The sequence below is a fragment of the Thunnus thynnus genome, chromosome 3, assembly GCF_963924715.1.
Source record: "Thunnus thynnus chromosome 3, fThuThy2.1, whole genome shotgun sequence".
Classification (NCBI taxonomy): Eukaryota; Metazoa; Chordata; class Actinopteri; order Scombriformes; family Scombridae; genus Thunnus; species Thunnus thynnus.
Genome location: NC_089519.1, coordinates 15,067,315 through 15,084,554, shown reverse-complemented (window position 1 = coordinate 15,084,554; position 17,240 = coordinate 15,067,315). Strand labels below are relative to the sequence as shown.

Sequence of the window (17,240 nt, the reverse complement as noted above, 5' to 3'; positions counted from 1 at the left end):
CTCCCCCTCTCTGTGCAGGTTAGGGCTTAATGACTAATGTCAGCCTGCTGTGCTGGAGTTGGCCTCAGCTGCCCAGGTGTCGCTGATTGGAGTCTTCAGCCTACTTATGCTCCTTGATTCAGCCAGTTAGTGCTGGATTGTAGACTCAGCTACACAGTTAGTCCTGTCTCCAGCTCTTCAGGCATTTTGACCCTGTATCTTGTTTTTTCAGTTTAGTCTGCCGTGTTCTTAACCCGTTTTTCTTCTGTCCAGGATCACCAGCTCTCTCCACCCAGACTCCAGCTGCCTGAACTCCAGACAGGTTCTGCCCACCTGCCTGCCACACTTATTCAGCCTTCATCTACCCCATCATCTGCCTCCTCATCTGTCCCACACCTTCACTTACAATAAACTCCTTGTAACTGCCATCTGTCTCCTGTCTTTGCCTTTCAAGGCCACCTACCAGGCCTGTAACAAGTATATTCATGGATTCTGGATTTTTCAACAAGGGAGAAACATTTTAAGAGTTTTTTTCAATGATGTGATTGAACTTTTTTGTGGAGGAATCACATCAGACAAAAGTTATTTGAAGTAGAGTATTTTTATGTGTTTTAAAACATGTCTTAAGGGGATTTTTAATAACACTTTTCTGGTCTTTCAAACAGCCTACATTTATATCCAGATGGACTTCAAGCCAAAGTCAGCTCCAGCTTTTCATGCGTTAACAGTAACTCCCACCCCCAGACTGGTGCTGGGAAAGTACCATGTTCACACAATGGCTTTGATATTGATAACACACTGTAATGGACACCATGTGAAGAAGAAAGCACACAGTAGCTTAGTACATTTACCTTTGGAATTTAGGAAGTAAGATCAGCACATCTTAAATCATCTTTTACTTTATTGTGAAAGTAAACAAGCAAAATTCAATATTTTTTATGTAATCAGTGTGGGAGTGTATCCAAAATTGCATCAACAGACCACATAGGCTGGAAAAAAAAAACAATAAACCATGCACACACACACCTGCATGGAAAATACAATGGAAGAATCACTTTCACTCTTGTTTTCCCCTTCCCTTCCCTTCCCTATTGTATTTAAGCTCCATTTCCTGTTATGTCAGATTTGTTATCAGGAATTTCCCTCAAAGTAGTCACGGTCAGAGGTCTTAATGCATTTTTAATATGTGAATCATTTATAAATAATGAGAAATAAGAGATGAAAGGAGGAATGGGAAAGGGTGTGATAACAAACAGACAACTGTTTTTATAGTTTGGACAGTTTGTAAAATTATAACACAAATGTGGCTGAGACTGCAAGAACAGATAGTGAGAGAGATTGGCTGTGGGCAAGTCGTGGCTTGTGGAATCACAGAGCATTAATCCAAGGGAAGTAGACTCTTTCCTCTCTGCCAAGCTCTGCCCCCTCTCTCAAACAAATAGTCTCATGTTATCAGGTGTTCTTTTTTTCTTTGTTTGGCGGTTAAACTGCCCACTGAGAAGAAGATAAAAAACGGAACATACAGAAGAAATATTTACTCATCATAAACTGTTGCATATGGTCATGGGATGGTGCAAATTTGTCACTGATAAAAGGATAATGTCAGGTTAAAGTAAGGTTCAAGGTTCACTGAGGGGGGGAATGTTTTGAGCTTTTGAGATTCCCTGTCAAAATGTTAAAACAAATGAATGCTTAATGTGAATATTTTGGGGAGTACTGTGAGTGAGTCACTGGTAATAACTGCTTTTCTGTAGGAGTTTTATGATAACAGCCATGCTAATAATTGTCTTGCGTCAACATTATGGGTTTACTTTAGCTTGAGGAGCACTTAATATAAGTGAGGTTAGCCACACTGGCGACAGCAGCTGCTGTTTAAAGATGGTGTGGTTGATTATGCCAGAACTTAATTATATGAAAGCACAAACAAGGTTAAAGTAAGGGCACAACAGCTATACCAGTATGTGGCTGATTCACAAAAGATCATGTTTTCAACACACACAACCATTTCCAGCTATGCTGGGGGCATTTTCAGAGGAAGGAGAGTTGTCTAACTGGTTTTACAGAGCTGGGTGTTCAAACAAAATTTTAAATTAAGGTTTGCACAAGCAAACTGTATCAAGACCTGATCTAGATCTATATGTGTTACTGCCGAATTACTAATGAAGTGAATGTCCTTTTCCTGTCTGGTCATGTGGAAGCTGATATAACTGTAAATGGAGGAAAAGTTTTACCTCTTCCTCTTTGTCTGAAACTGTGATGAATGCACTCAGAAGAGCTGCTGTTTTATATGCCTTGAGAAATGAAAAGAGATTAAATGATATGTCTGATACTGGCAATGTGGATTAATTCTTAACTTAGACAAGACTAACTGTTGAGTGACAGAAGTGTGAAAGCATCACCAAGCTGTGACTGACCATCAGTGGCTCTAATTTAACAGTTTTAACTTCACAACATACACATACAGAGTTCAAAACTCCAAAGCAAACTGTTTACAGCAAACGCAGTACAGTGAGTGTATGTGGAGCTTATGTCTTGCTTGTGTGAAGCATGAACACTGAACATGAGCTCCTCCTTGTGTTCACCTTCATTTCTTCAATCATTCAGACATGCAGACTGCATTCACAAAAATCAAAAGAAATATCACTCAAAACAAATCATGAATTCTGTGAATTTCTTTACATATGGATGTCTGAACAGGAAAAACAATGCCTGCTGACATAAAAGGATGTACAGAGTTACCAGTTCCCATTATAAATTCCTCCATCAAAGTCAGCAGGATTTTCTGTTAGCAACGCTCATTTTATTTTTTTAATATTTTTATTTCTTCTTTGGTTTGTTGTTGTAGGTTTACACATTTACCATGGCAAAATGTTTTTTTTAGTTATAGTAATATATCCTAGTCATGCTAGTCATGTATCTATTGTCTAGTCATGTTTCTATTATTGTTGCTGTTGCTGTTCTGCTTCTCTTCCTCCTCAACCACTCCTATGCAACATAGAATGCAATGACTTCAGCTGCAAATGAACTCATTAGAGAAAACTGTGTGACCTTGTTTTAAAATGTCATACAGAAAAAATAGTAGTAGTAGTATTGTAGTAGTATGGTTCTGTACTTGGACCAATTCTATTCACCTTATATATGCTTCCTTTAGGTAATATTATTAGGAAACACTCCATAAATTTTCATTGTTACGCAGATGACACCCAATTATATTTATCAATGAAGCCAGATGAACCCAATCAGTTAAACAAACTCCAAGCATGCCTTAACGACATAAAGACCTAGATGACCTGCAATTTTCTACTACTAAATTCAGATAAAACTGAAGTTATTGTGCTTGGCCCTAAACACCTTAGAAACACATTATCTAATGATATAGCTACTCTGGATGGCATTACCCTGGCCTCCAGGACCACCGTAAGGAATCTGGGAGTTATCTTTGATCAGGATATGTCCTTTAACTCCCACATAAATCAAATTTCAAGGACTGCCTTTTTTCACTTACGTAATATCACAAAAATCAGGCACATCCTGTCCCTAAAAGATGCAGAAAAACTAGTTCACGCATTTGTTACTTCTAGGCTGGATTATTGTAATTCCTTATTATCAGGCTGCCCTAACAAGTCTCTAAAGACTCTCCAGCTGGTCCAGAATGCAGCTGCATGTGTATTGACTAAAACTAGAAAAAGAGACCACATTTCTCCCATTTTAGCTTCGCTACATTGGCTTCCTGTAAAATCTAGAATAGAATTTAAAATCCTTCTCCTAACTTACAAAGCCCTTAATGGTCAGGCACCATCATATTTTGAAGAGCTCATAATACCGTATTATCCCACTAGAACACTGCGCTCCCAGTATGCAGGCTTACTGGTGGTCCCTACAGTCTTTAAAAGTAGAATGGGAGGCAGAGCCTTCAGTTATCAGGCTCCTCTTCTATGGAACCATCTACCAGATTCAGTCCGGGGTGCAGACACCCTCTCTATGTTTAAGAGTAGGCTTAAAACTTTCCTTTTTGATAAAGCTTATAGTTAGGGCCGACCAGGCTCGCCTTGGATCGGCCCTTAGTTATGCTGCTATAGGCCTAGACTGCTGGGGGACTTCCCATGATGCACTGAGCTCCTCTCTCCTCCTCCTCCTCTCCATCTGTATGCATTCATGTAACATCAATGCATGTCACTAACTTTGCTTCTTCCCTGGAGTTTTTTGTGCTTTCTCATCTCACAGGAAAACCTGGGTCCCGGGCCGAGCCTTTGCGGTCCTTCACAGTCCTGATGGCATCCTTCCCTGTCGATTGATGCTTATGCTTGTTGTGATTGTTGCTCTCCTGTCCCCCCTCCCCCTTTCCCTCTCTCTTTCTCTCTCTCAACCCAACCGGTCAAAGCAGATGGCCGCCCACCAAGAGCCGGGGTCTGCTTGAGGTTTCTACCCGTTAAAGGGGAGTTTTTCCTTACCGCTGTCGCCAAGTGCTTGCTCATGGGGGAATTGTTGGGTCTCTGTAAATTAAAGAGTACGGTCTTGACCTGCTATGTGAAAAGTGCCTTGAGATGACTTCTGTTGTGATATGGCGCTATATAAATAAAAATTGATTGATTGATTGATAGATTGATAGAATTGTCATTACTACTAAAGTTTAAATAATACAGGCTTAAGTCGTGATTTACATGCTAGTTTACCAAATTGGTCGTTTCAGTACCTGTGCAGCTCAGTAACAGCTCACTAACCACAATTTCATGAATTCAAAATGTATTTAAACAGTGATTCAGAAGCTCTGTGGTTTTGAATTGAACTGACCGTTGGATCACTATATGTTTCACAGTGATGATCACATCTGATGCTGAGGAAGTGAGGAACCTGACCCTCTATTGGACTTCAATGGAACATCACTGATCTCTTTCCAATCACAGGATTGCTGAGGAGTGACTCCAGGATTCATACTGTCGACTTTAAAAAAGGAAACATTTTCTTTACAACTTACAAACTCACAGTGTTCAGTATGGTGAGTCATATATGTGTTTACACACTGTGTTTGCGTTAATAGTTTTAATTAATACATTACAATTACATGTACATACAGTTTCCAGTCCTTGTCATATGCAAATAATGTTAATCAGATGATTGGATGATAAGAGGACTTCTTCATTAGTTCATTTCAAATACATCACAGTTAGTAAACCAAATCACTGTGGCACTGCTTTAGGTTAAAGGGCTGGTTAACACAAATGAAAAAAAAAATCTCTTTGACCTGTAGTGATAGTTCTGTTTTCATTTTTATTTGCTTTGAGCAACACAAGTGAAATTTCATTCATTTCTTTTGTACTTTGGTGGAGGAGAAATCTTGAATGTGGATTTTTCAATACACTGAAGAAATTAAACCAAAACTATCTGCATGGGTTGGTAGTTATGTGAGGAAATGTGTTTCATATATATATATATAATTTGGGTGAACTGACCCTTTAACCAAGTGTTGTGATTACACTGTAGCATCTGTGTAATTCTTTGTTTTTAATGTTTCCTCTGCAGACTGTGTATCACATCCTGCAGTGAACAGATCAAGTGTGAGCGCTGAGAGCTGCATCTTGCTGTGTTCTGTGGAGAAAGCTGAAGAGATGACACTGTTGTGGTACAAAGACGAGGAGATACTGAACCAGAGCAGCTCTGCTCTCTCTCTGCCTCTCACTGTACACAAGCAGGATTTCAACTCCTCTTATAGATGTGTGGCTGCCAACGCTGCTGAAAATAAGACTGTTATAGCTGATATAGACATTCTGTGGACAAAACAACAGACAAGAAAGGTAAGACTCAATCTTTAATTTCCAAACATTCATATTCTCAATGAAACATAATGGTTTAGTGTTTATTTCTGATGCTCATGTTAAATGTGTCTGGCAGGTGAGAGTAAGACATGTCCCTGGCTGTTCCTATTTCCCATGGTGGCGTTTGGGAGTTCTGTTGCTGTTATTATCATTTTGACAGTTGTGAAGAGAAAGAAAGACACTGTGACAGCTGCACCATCAGCTCTACACTGATGTCAGTGCATAACCACAGCTAAGTTGTTACTAACACAGATCACATATTAACAAATAATACACATACAAATACTCAATGTGTTTTATATAACATAGTCAAACATTCAATAACTTTTTGACATGATATTCTGTCCTTATCTCAACAGGTGCCATCTTCAAAGCTGTTGGTCCAGTCCCAAATAGAGTTGGTTTGGTGAAGCAAGTCATCTTCCAGGACATGTAGAGTGGAGCTAAACTGAAGTCTCAACAGGAAAATAACCCAAATTATACAGTCAACCTTTATACCTGGTTGTTTTTAGTTGATCTCATTTTCCAATCATTTAATTATTGAGCCCAAAACACAAATACAAAAAGACCTCACACAACTCAGAGGATTACATGAAAAAACATTCTTCCTCAAGTCACATCAATTCACCCTAAATGACTCATTAAACCAGTTTTCTCCTATCAATATGTAACAGAGTCAACTATGTAGCATATGTATTATAATTACACAAAATTTGTAAATAGTCACATCCTGACATGCTACTTCTCCAGGGTCAATATGTGGAACATTTAAGACTCACTGTATCCCTACGTTCACTTTCTTATAAATGATGTCCCCCCCCTTTACCTCTCCCCTTTGGTTGTTGTACTTCATGGGGGAGGTAAGCGACGTTGTGCACTTCCTGTGAATTACAGGTGTAAGTTTGTTTATTAGCTTGGACTTCTTGTGCAGTATGCTAACACATTTCTGTTATTTAATTTGTGTAGGAGCCTGAGCTAGCATCACAATTGACCGGACGATTTCTTTTATGTACTTCTGTCGTCAGTTGCCGGAATAAACGGTCGCCTCCTAAGACACCCTGGTCTGAACCTCTTCCTTATAACACAATGCTAGAAACCACCGATTACAGCTATATAAAGTTCTAGTCCTCAGTATTGTTTCTGGTTTACATTATACAATGACACACAAATTACTTGTGGTTTTGTGTGATGTTATGTGAGTTTTAAACCTGATTCTGACATTTTTAAGAGTGATAACTCCTAAATTTAAGTTTTGGCCCCAAAACAAAAAATAAAATAAAGGTATTTTATATTCTCAACCAGAATTATATTCAATTATATTCAGACAATTGTGTAGAGAGATAATATTAGAATAAAATATGTTTTATTACTCAAATTAACATAGAAATGTGATCCAAGTATATAAAGTCCAAAAGCACACAGAATATATGATTAAATCCATAAAATATTCTATTAAAATCTCAAGAAAAATATAAACAAAGTATACAAATTTATGACAAAAAGGAATGATATGAAGTATGGGCTGCTTTGCATCAGGCTAATGTGACTCCACATTGTATTTACTAAACAGGACATCATCTGTAACTCCAGCATCATTTTGAGGAGATGGCAGTTACTCACCATGCACTAAATCTCAACTGTTCTGTAATGTGTGAAAATAATTAGCAAGCACATGAAAGCTGTTCATACATTGATTTATGTCCTCTTAAGTGTACAAAATGCACTGCAATAATTAATCATGTTCAACAGCTACAAACAGCCTTCACTGTTCCCCAGCACACACACATAACGATATAACTTTCCTATTATCAAGTTTTCTTCTTTGCAATTAAATCAACAGAGATATAATTGTGATTTTGAGATAAAATAAACAACTTTAAGACACTTGATAAGGAATGTTTTAGAGCAAGAAGTGTATGCCAGTGTCTCTGCTTGCTCTTTGTGGTATCACTTACATTAAAGTCTGTTGACACAATTTGAAAAAATGATTAAATGTAATGTGTAATTCAGGCTGCAGGGCTCTGTTGTGTTGTATATCCTATATGGTTCACTTCCTCGACATCTGATTCATGACATTTGCTCGAGTATAATCATTATTTATAGTGTTTCACTTCATTGCTTTTCAGATTGTAATGATGATATCATGGCTTCATATGATCATCACTCTAAATATTTTTTGCATCAGATTAAGCCGAGCTCTCTGCAAAGGAATGTATCATCCTCGGAGAAGAGGGTAATCAGTTTTTTGCTGGCATCGCATCCTTTTTTTTCGCACCATGTCAATCACATCTCGTGCTTTGACTCGCCTGGGTTTGGCCATGGCTGCCTCCCTCTCAGCATCAGTTATAACCCCGTGTCCCAGAAGTTCATCCAGCAGCTTGTCCAGAACAGGATAAGACACTCTGTAGATAAACGCTGACCTAACAGTTAGCAGCTTCTCGTCTGCTGAGATGTTGTCTCCCATCCTTGGCAGATTTTGAACTGATGAAGCACCTGAAGATGAAGCTGAAAAAAGAATTTGATTCAACAACAGAGGCCAGCTAGAAATTTGAAGAATTTCCATAACTCAATTGGAACACTTCCATGTCTATGCTTTTAATCAACAAATTTAACCAGCAATGTGTTAGTCTGTCTCTTAATACTTGAACTGTTCCCACTACAGTGACACTCATATATATATATATATATATATATATATATAATTTTTTAATTTCCAGCAAACATGACTCAAACAGGAGGAATACTGGCTAGGCTGCTGTGTCTTCAAGTCTGTTTGCAGTGAATCTGTTAGAGTCAGTCAGCCCTACAAGTATTTTATTAGCTTGGTTTAATCTGCAGGAGTTTCTGAAGGCTTGTGTAACATGTTTTTCTGCCATGGAGGAAATAAATTCATGACGAGTGAAAGCAAGTCCAAAGTCTTCCAACATCTTTACGGGATCATCTCTCAAACAGCCAAGAATTACTGCAGCCACACATGATAATGAGCTCAAACAGACAGTCTGAAAAGAGGTAGGCCTATCTGTTTTTTAAAAAAAAAAATCATTACAACTCTTTCAACAGCCTAACAGGAGAGAGTGTGAGTATGTGACTGATAGACAAGCTACAAATATGTGATTTACTTTCAGCTTTGATGGTATTATTTCACTTTTATGAGAGAAAAGGTTTTCAGACCTAGGACTATCTTCTTCTTGGATTTACTCTGGGAAACGTATCCATCCAGACGAGTGTAAGTGTGTTGTATGCTCAAAAAGTCTTTTTCCAAAAAAAGGTGTTGGAAAAGCGGGGATGTCTCATATTAGGACAAATATGGTAAATCAGGCTTTGGATACACTCAAAATACTTGTTAGTGGGATCAAATAATTGTTGGTGATGGTCTTTTCCGGGGATTTGAAATCCGATCTAAAATATGAGATTGGACAATGTGTACAACATGTAGCAACAACCTTAGCAACAGAGAATACGGCCATTTATGGACATGTGTGATGAGCTGATGTTACCGGCCTCAAGCCTTGGGGTACCTGGGCCAGTAGCTATGGTGCTACACAGTCCTGGATGGCTGCTGAGCAGTAAGGAACAGACACAAGTTTATCGGTGTGTGACCAACTCAAGCGCCATTTTATTCTGTCTCATCAAAACCACAATCTTTCAAGGATGTTCAACTTCAATATCATCCTCACGAACCAACAATGTATTATGTATTCAAAATAAACATATATCCCCCCTTAACTGATACTGTCCTCTGTATCTTCAGTTATTACTATCATTACAATCATATTTCAGTCACATCATGTACATATCACTTCACATTCAACTGGTTTCCACTCTGATCATACAGGTTTACTGTTATACTGACTGAAAATAAGTTGTTTCAAGTACCAGCATTTTAGTCCTAATAATACTTATATAAATGGAATACTATTGCATAGATGCACAGTCAAATGCATGAAAACGATTAAACAATTAAATTTCATAACTTCAATGTCAAATGCACAAAGATGATGAAACAACTTTTACCCCTCGTCATACTGTTTTTTCCCTTTGCTGATGATTTTTGACTATTTTCTGAGGCAATTTTGTATGCCTCCTGCATCCTACTTGCCCATTTTTGTGCAAACATCTGTCTGTCTGGGGTCCCCTGCTCAGGTTTGAGGTCAAAGAGTAAGTCGATTGGTAGGCATGGGGCTCTTCCATATAAGAGAAAGAATGGTGAGTATCCCGTAGCTTCATGGGTAGTGCAGTGGTATGCATGCACAATGCAAGGGACATGGTCTTTCCAATCAGACTTTTTTTCTTCATGTAGCGTCTGAAGCACCTGGAGCAGTGTTCTGTTCAATCTCTCCACAAGATTCCCCTGCGGATGGTATGGAGTGGTCCGAGAATAAGATATGCCAGCCAGAGTCTCTGAAACAGTGCATTCTCAAATTCCCGACCCTGATCGTGGTGTAATTTTTCAGGGTAACCAAACCTAGGGATGAAATCCTGGAATATTCTCTGCTGCCGTCATCCCTGACTTATTCTTGGTGGGGCACACTTGGGCAAGGCGGGTCAAATAGTCAAGCAGAACAAGTATATATTCATAGCCTCCTTTGCTGGGCTCAAGGTGGAGGTAGCCCAGCTAGAAATTTTTGGTTCTAAAAACGGTCTGAGAATGGTACATGTAATGTTCTAATAATGTTTTCAGCAGGAAGTTTTCTTTTGGTTCCTGGAACATTCTAGGATAACGTTCTCTAAAAACATCCTAAAAATGTTTGGTGACAACCTTCTTAAAATGTTTAGTTATAACATTGTGAAAACATTATGCCCAAACGTTCCTTAAAACGTTTTCAGCGGGAAGTTTTATTTTGGTTCCTAGAACGTTCTATAATAACATTCTCTGAAAATATTCTAAAAATGTTTGGTGACAACCTTCTTAAAATATTTAGTTATAACATTGTTAGAACATTATGCCCAAACGTTCCTTAAAATGTTTTCAGTGGGAAGTTTTTCTTTTGTTCCCAGAATGTTCTAGTATAACGTTGTCTAAAATCATTTTAAAAATGTTTGTTGATAACCTACTTGAAATATTTGGTGATAACATTGTTAGAACTTTACACTGTAACATTCTTAAAACATTTTCAGTGGCAAGTTTTTTAATGTTCCCAGAGTGTTATTTCAGAGTAGGATAACATGCTTTAAAAGCATTATAAAAATGTTTTGTTGTAACATTTCATTAAAACATTTTAACATAATAGTGTATGCCTTTCATGTATGCTGCAACCTCACACAAACCCACGATAGCAACTGTGGTTGTTAAAACAACAAGATATTGTCTGGACTAAGGCAGTAAATAATTCCTCACAAATTCTACATAATAATGCTATACAAAGGATTTATTTTTTTTACAACTAAGAAAAGACATAAACGAACCTGGGCAAGGTTCTCTTTGGTTTTGACAAATGAAAAACCCAATTTGAAAACATACATTATCATCTCCAGAGTCAATAAAATGCAATTTATATCTTGTATTATCACGGCTAAGTGAGCTGCAATGACACTGTAAACTCACTCAACTTCCCTTCAAACAAATACTACACTGCACCGTTGCTCACATTATTATTTGTTGCATGTCAATATGCTCAAATATCATTTCATTGGAACTAAAATTCATACAATACTAGCCCAAAAGTAAGCCTACTGACACTAAGTAGGATACTTACTGATCATAACTCACACATGCCACCTCTATGCAAATCTTTTCTTCTTTTTTTGAACAAATGCTTAACACTAACCTATATTAAGCATATTTCGGGGTATCTGCGACACAGATTTTGACTGTCTTCTGCAGTATCTTGGGTGGTTCTTGCGACAGGCCTCTAAAGGTAAAGAAAGACAAAGAAAAAAAAGAACTAGAAAATTCTTGCTTCAGCTTGAAAAAGTGGATAGTTGGAGTATTTTAAGCAGTATTTTATTTAGATGAAGTAGTACCTGAAGTTCTTGAGACAGTAGTTGAAGTAGCTTAAGCAGTATTTGAAATACTCACACTCACTTCTTTATTAATCAACAAGTGCTGAAAATGCTAGCAATGTATTTGGCTTATCAGCTTACAAGCAAAATGCACTGTTAGCATTTTTGGCCTTATGGATTAATCAGGGAAGTGCAAGTAATCAGCCCTAATGTGTGCAGTGAAAACTTCTACCTTTGGATTATCATTTGGATTGGGCTATTGGTTTATAGCCCAATCCAAAATAAATGCAAACCTGAATAAACCTTAACATTTTTTTTAACCAGTCTAACACTTAATTTCACTTTTCATAGAAATAAAAAACCTAATGTCACCTGTAAGTGGGTCCCATGGATACTGTCTCATCCAAGTGACTGCAGGAGGACGGCTGCTGGGTAAAGATGCTCTCTAAAAAAAGGCATCATTATTAAAGTTAAGAGTTTTCACTTCATCTTTTAACCTGATGGAGACATTTCTCATCACAATACCATACAGTGAGTGACAATAATTATTGATAAGATTTAAAGAAACAGTCCACCTATCATCTTATGCAGCAGCTAGCTGTTGCCTTTTCCAAAAAACACGTACAGATCCAAAATTTTGGGAATATCAAAAAGGAACTTCTCATAGATCATTTCTCCAAACGCAGCCAGAGTGAGGAGGCTCCCCCGAGGGAAGAGAAGCACACACAACGCAACAGGTGACCATACTATTACTGGAAAATACAGAAAAATCTCAAGCAACTGTCTCCTCTAAGAAGCCGTTTGTAGTATCACTCGATTGATATCCAGTTTCTCATCCTACCTTTGATTCTTTATGTGTGGTTGTGGTCCTGAGGAAGGTCAAAAAGCCCGTCCTGTGGACAGAAAAGTGCAGCATTTTGGCCACCACTGGGGAGGAGGGCAGGGCAGTGAGGTAGAGGATGCAAGGAGCACGATGCAAGTACAAGTCTAGTTACCTCTAGGACATCAAACACCACCTGGTGGAAAAAATGGACCACAGCAGAGAAGGGAAGAAGGGAAGGCTCCTGGCCAATGAATCGATAGCGTATTTACATTTTTCCAGCTTTGGTAGACTATTGTAGAGCAATGAAAAGAGGAAAAAATGTCTCAGAAATATTTTCACGTCGACAGTCCCTCACCTAACACCAAAACTGTTCATGAGGCAGTGCGTGCAGCCACTCCAGATCCTCTGTGATGAATTTGGCATGTTCCCAAAAATCCTCCATCTTTACTTGAAATGAGAAAAAGAACATTTATGTATTATTACAGTACTTATTATTTATAATCCCTCCAGTTCAATATGAAAACTGACAATAAATAGTGTTTAAATATTATTTAACTGTACTTTGATTAGACAGTCAGTTGTCGACTGCATATAGACAATACAACTACTTTGCTACTTCAGTATATATGGCCCTTAATCATAATGCAAGTTAGACATTATAATGTTCTGGACCTTTGCTTGAGGAATTTTTCTCTCACTGGACCTCTTTGAATTTGAATTGAATAACCCTGTCTTATAAGGACAACAGTACTGATCAGTAGTGATTGTATTTAAACGCATGTAGTACACGGTTATCTAATCGGTTTCTGTTTGCAAAATGAAAGTTGACAGTGACAGAGTCTGATTCGGATGAATATTGTGGTAACAGAAATAAATGTCTGTGGCTTCTCATACAAAACAAGATCATCATACTTTGCAAATGCTAACTCCAGCTCGCTCCCTACTGCGTCTGAGCCAAGTATGACATACATGTAACCTTATGTTTCACATGTACGCTGTACTAAACAGTTCTCAAATTCACATCGGATTAAGCAGGACATATGATACTAACAACAAGAACAATTTATTAATATGAAAGCATCAATAGTCAGCTACTTTGTCGATCCATAGTCCTTTCTGGCATCCAGAGGTCGCCATGGAAACCACCGCCTCACACATGTGGATATCACCAGTACTTGAAACACCAGTTAAACTGTAACATCAGCAGTACCTTTTAAAAAACAGGGCCAAAAACAACATGCACCACCTGCTTGCCTGCCTTCCTGTCTGTGCTCCATCAAACAGACGAACCTACGCTACAAACCCAGCTGGAGCCTGAGAAATCCAGTTTAACTCCACTGCTCAGTGCAATGTGCTAACTAGGCTAACAATGACAAGCTAACGTAAACCTAGCTTCTTCAGCTTAACATTACCTTGCAATTCATTAGCTCGACTAAACTTCAGTCAAACAGGCGTTCCTGTATTAAATTAAATTATAATTACTTAATACTCACCCAGTTCAATGTGTGTCGGTGTTTCCGTTGCTCTCGGTTACGATCTAGTTGCGGGTTGGAGTCTTGTTGTCCGCCTTTTTTCACTAGCCCAGCCCTTCTCCTCCTCTACGCCCAATCACATGCAACTATTTTGACTTTTGAATTTTGAGTGACCAATCTGGCAAAACAAGCCACTTTGGCGTCATGCGTTTTGTGTGTGTGTGTGTGTGTGTGTGTGTGTGTGTGTGTGTGTGTGTGTGTGTGTGTGTGCGCGTGCGCGTGCGCGTGCGTGCGTCTCACAAAGAAGAAGGAAAATCTCATCATTTTTATAGATACATTTTATATCAAAGAGCAGTAACAACACACGTAATTTGTATGGCATATTTTAAACATTTATAGTCATATAAATATAACAAATATATTTAAGTTTTTGAACAGCAGTGATTATGTTCAAAAGTGTCCAGAAAGACTAATTTGGGTGTAGTGTACACAACACACGTTTCATTGAGATATATTTCCCCACTTGCTGCAATGCAATTTTATTTACATGGCTGAATGAGGGCTGTATGAGAGCCCAGTTTTCAGCAACTATTTTTGGGCCAAATGAGGGTCACGATTTAGCCCAAAAGACAACATCCATCGAAATCAGTTGCATGGGATAGATATTTAGATTGTGTGTGTGTGTGTCTACATGTGCGTGTTGCAAGTTCAACCAAACAACATTTTTTTTCATCATTTGGGTTAACTCAATGAGAAAAAAGAGTGTATTCTATAAATTTGGGCCAGCTGGTGGGCTTATAGTCATAATTTTGCACCTAATTCCCGTCATACACTGACCACATCAAATGTGCGTAAAGAGCTGCTGGACACTCTGCCTAGCGGGTTGTAGCACTGCTTCCTGCACACATCCCCAATGCATTCATTCTAACGATGCGCACGATAATGTATTCCTCAATATCAAATAACTAGAGAACCCCTTGGACTCAAGAGAGCAAAAAAGATTAAATTGTTCTGTTGAATTACAATTTGTTTCCTCCTTCCCTCAAATTCATTAATTTTTTTTATCTCTAATTATTCTACCAAATTCCTTTGTATTATTAAATCCTTCAGATTATTAAATTGAGCCCTCTAATTACTCAAATGATACACCTACATTGCTACTACAAGTCAACATCATCTGAATAGAGTTTGATTCTCTCTAGCCACATCACGCCAAAACTATTGCCTTTGATCTACTTATCAGTATATTTCAGCCAAAATATGACTTAACAGCTCTTACAAACCTCCTTTATAAATTTGGGCATGTACATGATTCATGGAATATTGCTTAATTCACCTGTAAACTCAATTACACACCACATTGTTGAGACGTCTGGTCTCAGTTGGAGAGACTGTACAGCCTTATGTACGTTGTTTCTTCGTTATCATGTAACACTTTGGGAATGTTTTATAAGTAACTCAGTGGATGAAGATAATCAAACATACATCCAGTAAGTGAGGTCATTAGAAACCATGAAAAAACCTGCACACTTTTATTGTGTAAACAATGTTTTGATCCCAAAAGGGATCTCTGTCAGGTCTCAAAGATATCGAGCACAAAACCACCCCTATACAGTATATAAGATCAGGACACACACCTGATCTGATGGACTAATGGACTGATGAAAAAGACACACATCTGATCTGATCTGATCAATGCAATGTTTGTATATATCTAAGAACCTATGTTTTATGATGACTTCTGCTCTATTCTGTTTGTTTGAAAGCACTTTGGCACAAACCTGGTTTGTTTTTTAAAGCACTCTATAAATAAATTTGACCTTGACCATGACCTTGTTAACTTATCACATTACAGAAACATTTCATAAGAAATGTTCTGTCATCTCAGGCCTCAATAAAATCATCACAGAGATGCATTGAGAATGTTCTTTCTTTGTTAACATGTAATATTGTGGGACTATTTTATAAAAGAACATTCTATAATCCATTATCTCAACAACATCCCCAAAATATCCTCAGAATGTTGCAGAGAAAATGTTCTACTTTTGTTAACATATCACATTAAGGAACGTTTTATGAAAAATGTTCTGCCATCTGAGGCCTCAATAACATCCTAAAAACATTTTCAGAATGTTACTTCAAGAATGTTCTTACGTTGTTATCATGTAACATTGTGGGAATGTTTTATAAACGAACATTCTATAATCAGTCACCTCACCAACATCCCCAAAACATCATCAGAATGTTGCAGACAAAACGTTCTACTTTTGTTAACATATCACATTAAAGGAACGTTTTATAAAAAACATTTAGTCATATCAGGCCGAAATACCATTCTCAAAACATTCTCTGAATGTTGCATTGAGAATGTTCTTCTTTTGTTATCATATAACGTTGTGGGAATGTTTTATCAAAGCACATTCTATAATCTGTTATCTCAACAATGTCCCCAAAACATCCTTAGAATGTTGCAGTTAAAATGTTATGTCTTAGTTAATGTTTAACCTTATGAGAACATTATTTGAATTGATAAACATCCTTAAAACGTTTTTTGAACACTAGACTAAAACATTTTCTCTAAAAAATCATTAGAACTTGTAGGTAACGTTAGCCAATGTTGTGGGAACGTTACCTCCTAGCTGGGAGTCCACTGAGACAAACCCAAATGGGGTGCTAGATGTTATGGAACCCATGGGTGCTTTGTGTGGGACACAAGGCCGTTTCTGCTTAATACAAGCACACCTTCTGATCACATAATCCTCTATTTCCTTTTGCATGAAAGGCCAAAAGAACCTCTCTCTTGTCAGATGAATTACTTTGTCAGCATCAACATGTCTAATGTCGTCATGCAAATTCTTATGCAGCATTTGTTTCAGTTCAGTAGGGAGAACCAACTGTTTCCTCTGACTTGCATACCTGTACAGAATTCCCTTGTCTAATTAGGGACCGAGCCCAAAAGGCAGTAGTCCTCGCCTAAGGGCGAGGACGCTATTGTTTTTCATGTGTTTGTTTGTTTGTTTGTTTCTCTCTTTCTTTATTATTACACCACTTAAACCCTTAATTTGACCACCTAAACATGCTCAAAAACTCACCAAATTTGGCACGCACATCAGGTCTGGTGAAAAATTTGATAAAATGTAAAAATTAACCCCCAAAGTGCCAAAATGTGCTCTCTAGCGCCACCTATGTAACTAAAATGGCCGCAGAGAG

At 37.9% G+C, this 17,240-nt stretch overlaps 1 protein-coding gene and 2 long non-coding RNA genes across 8 annotated transcripts in view; 1 reads left to right on the top strand and 2 right to left on the bottom strand.

Annotated features, from left to right (window-relative positions):
• On the top strand, nucleotides 1-407 carry LOC137179596 (uncharacterized). Its single transcript, XR_010927842.1, has 2 exons — nucleotides 1-156; nucleotides 253-407. It is a non-coding gene; the product is annotated as an uncharacterized lncRNA (long non-coding RNA).
• A 4,820-nt stretch (nucleotides 408-5,227) lies between these two features.
• The window catches only part of LOC137179597 (NACHT, LRR and PYD domains-containing protein 12-like), an 84,279-nt gene continuing 72,266 nt past the window's right edge, over nucleotides 5,228-17,240 (bottom strand). The window contains exon 15 of the mRNA XM_067584403.1: nucleotides 5,228-8,297. Within this exon, the coding sequence (XP_067440504.1) occupies nucleotides 8,008-8,297 (290 nt within the window). The 3' untranslated portion in view covers nucleotides 5,228-8,007. The remainder of the gene's footprint in view (nucleotides 8,298-17,240) is intronic.
• Nucleotides 11,144-17,240, bottom strand: part of LOC137179603 (uncharacterized) — a 39,364-nt gene continuing 33,267 nt past the window's right edge. The window contains exons 1-6 of one of the 6 annotated variants that reach the window (XR_010927848.1): nucleotides 14,052-14,159; nucleotides 12,731-13,005; nucleotides 12,577-12,628; nucleotides 12,311-12,487; nucleotides 12,108-12,180; nucleotides 11,144-11,644 (exon numbers count right to left, since the gene is read on the bottom strand). This is a non-coding gene — a long non-coding RNA (uncharacterized lncRNA). Of the gene's footprint in view, nucleotides 11,645-12,107; nucleotides 12,181-12,310; nucleotides 13,006-14,051; nucleotides 14,160-17,240 lie in introns of those variants that run through there. The other 5 variants (XR_010927847.1, XR_010927843.1, XR_010927845.1 and 2 more) reach the window with 5 other exon arrangements.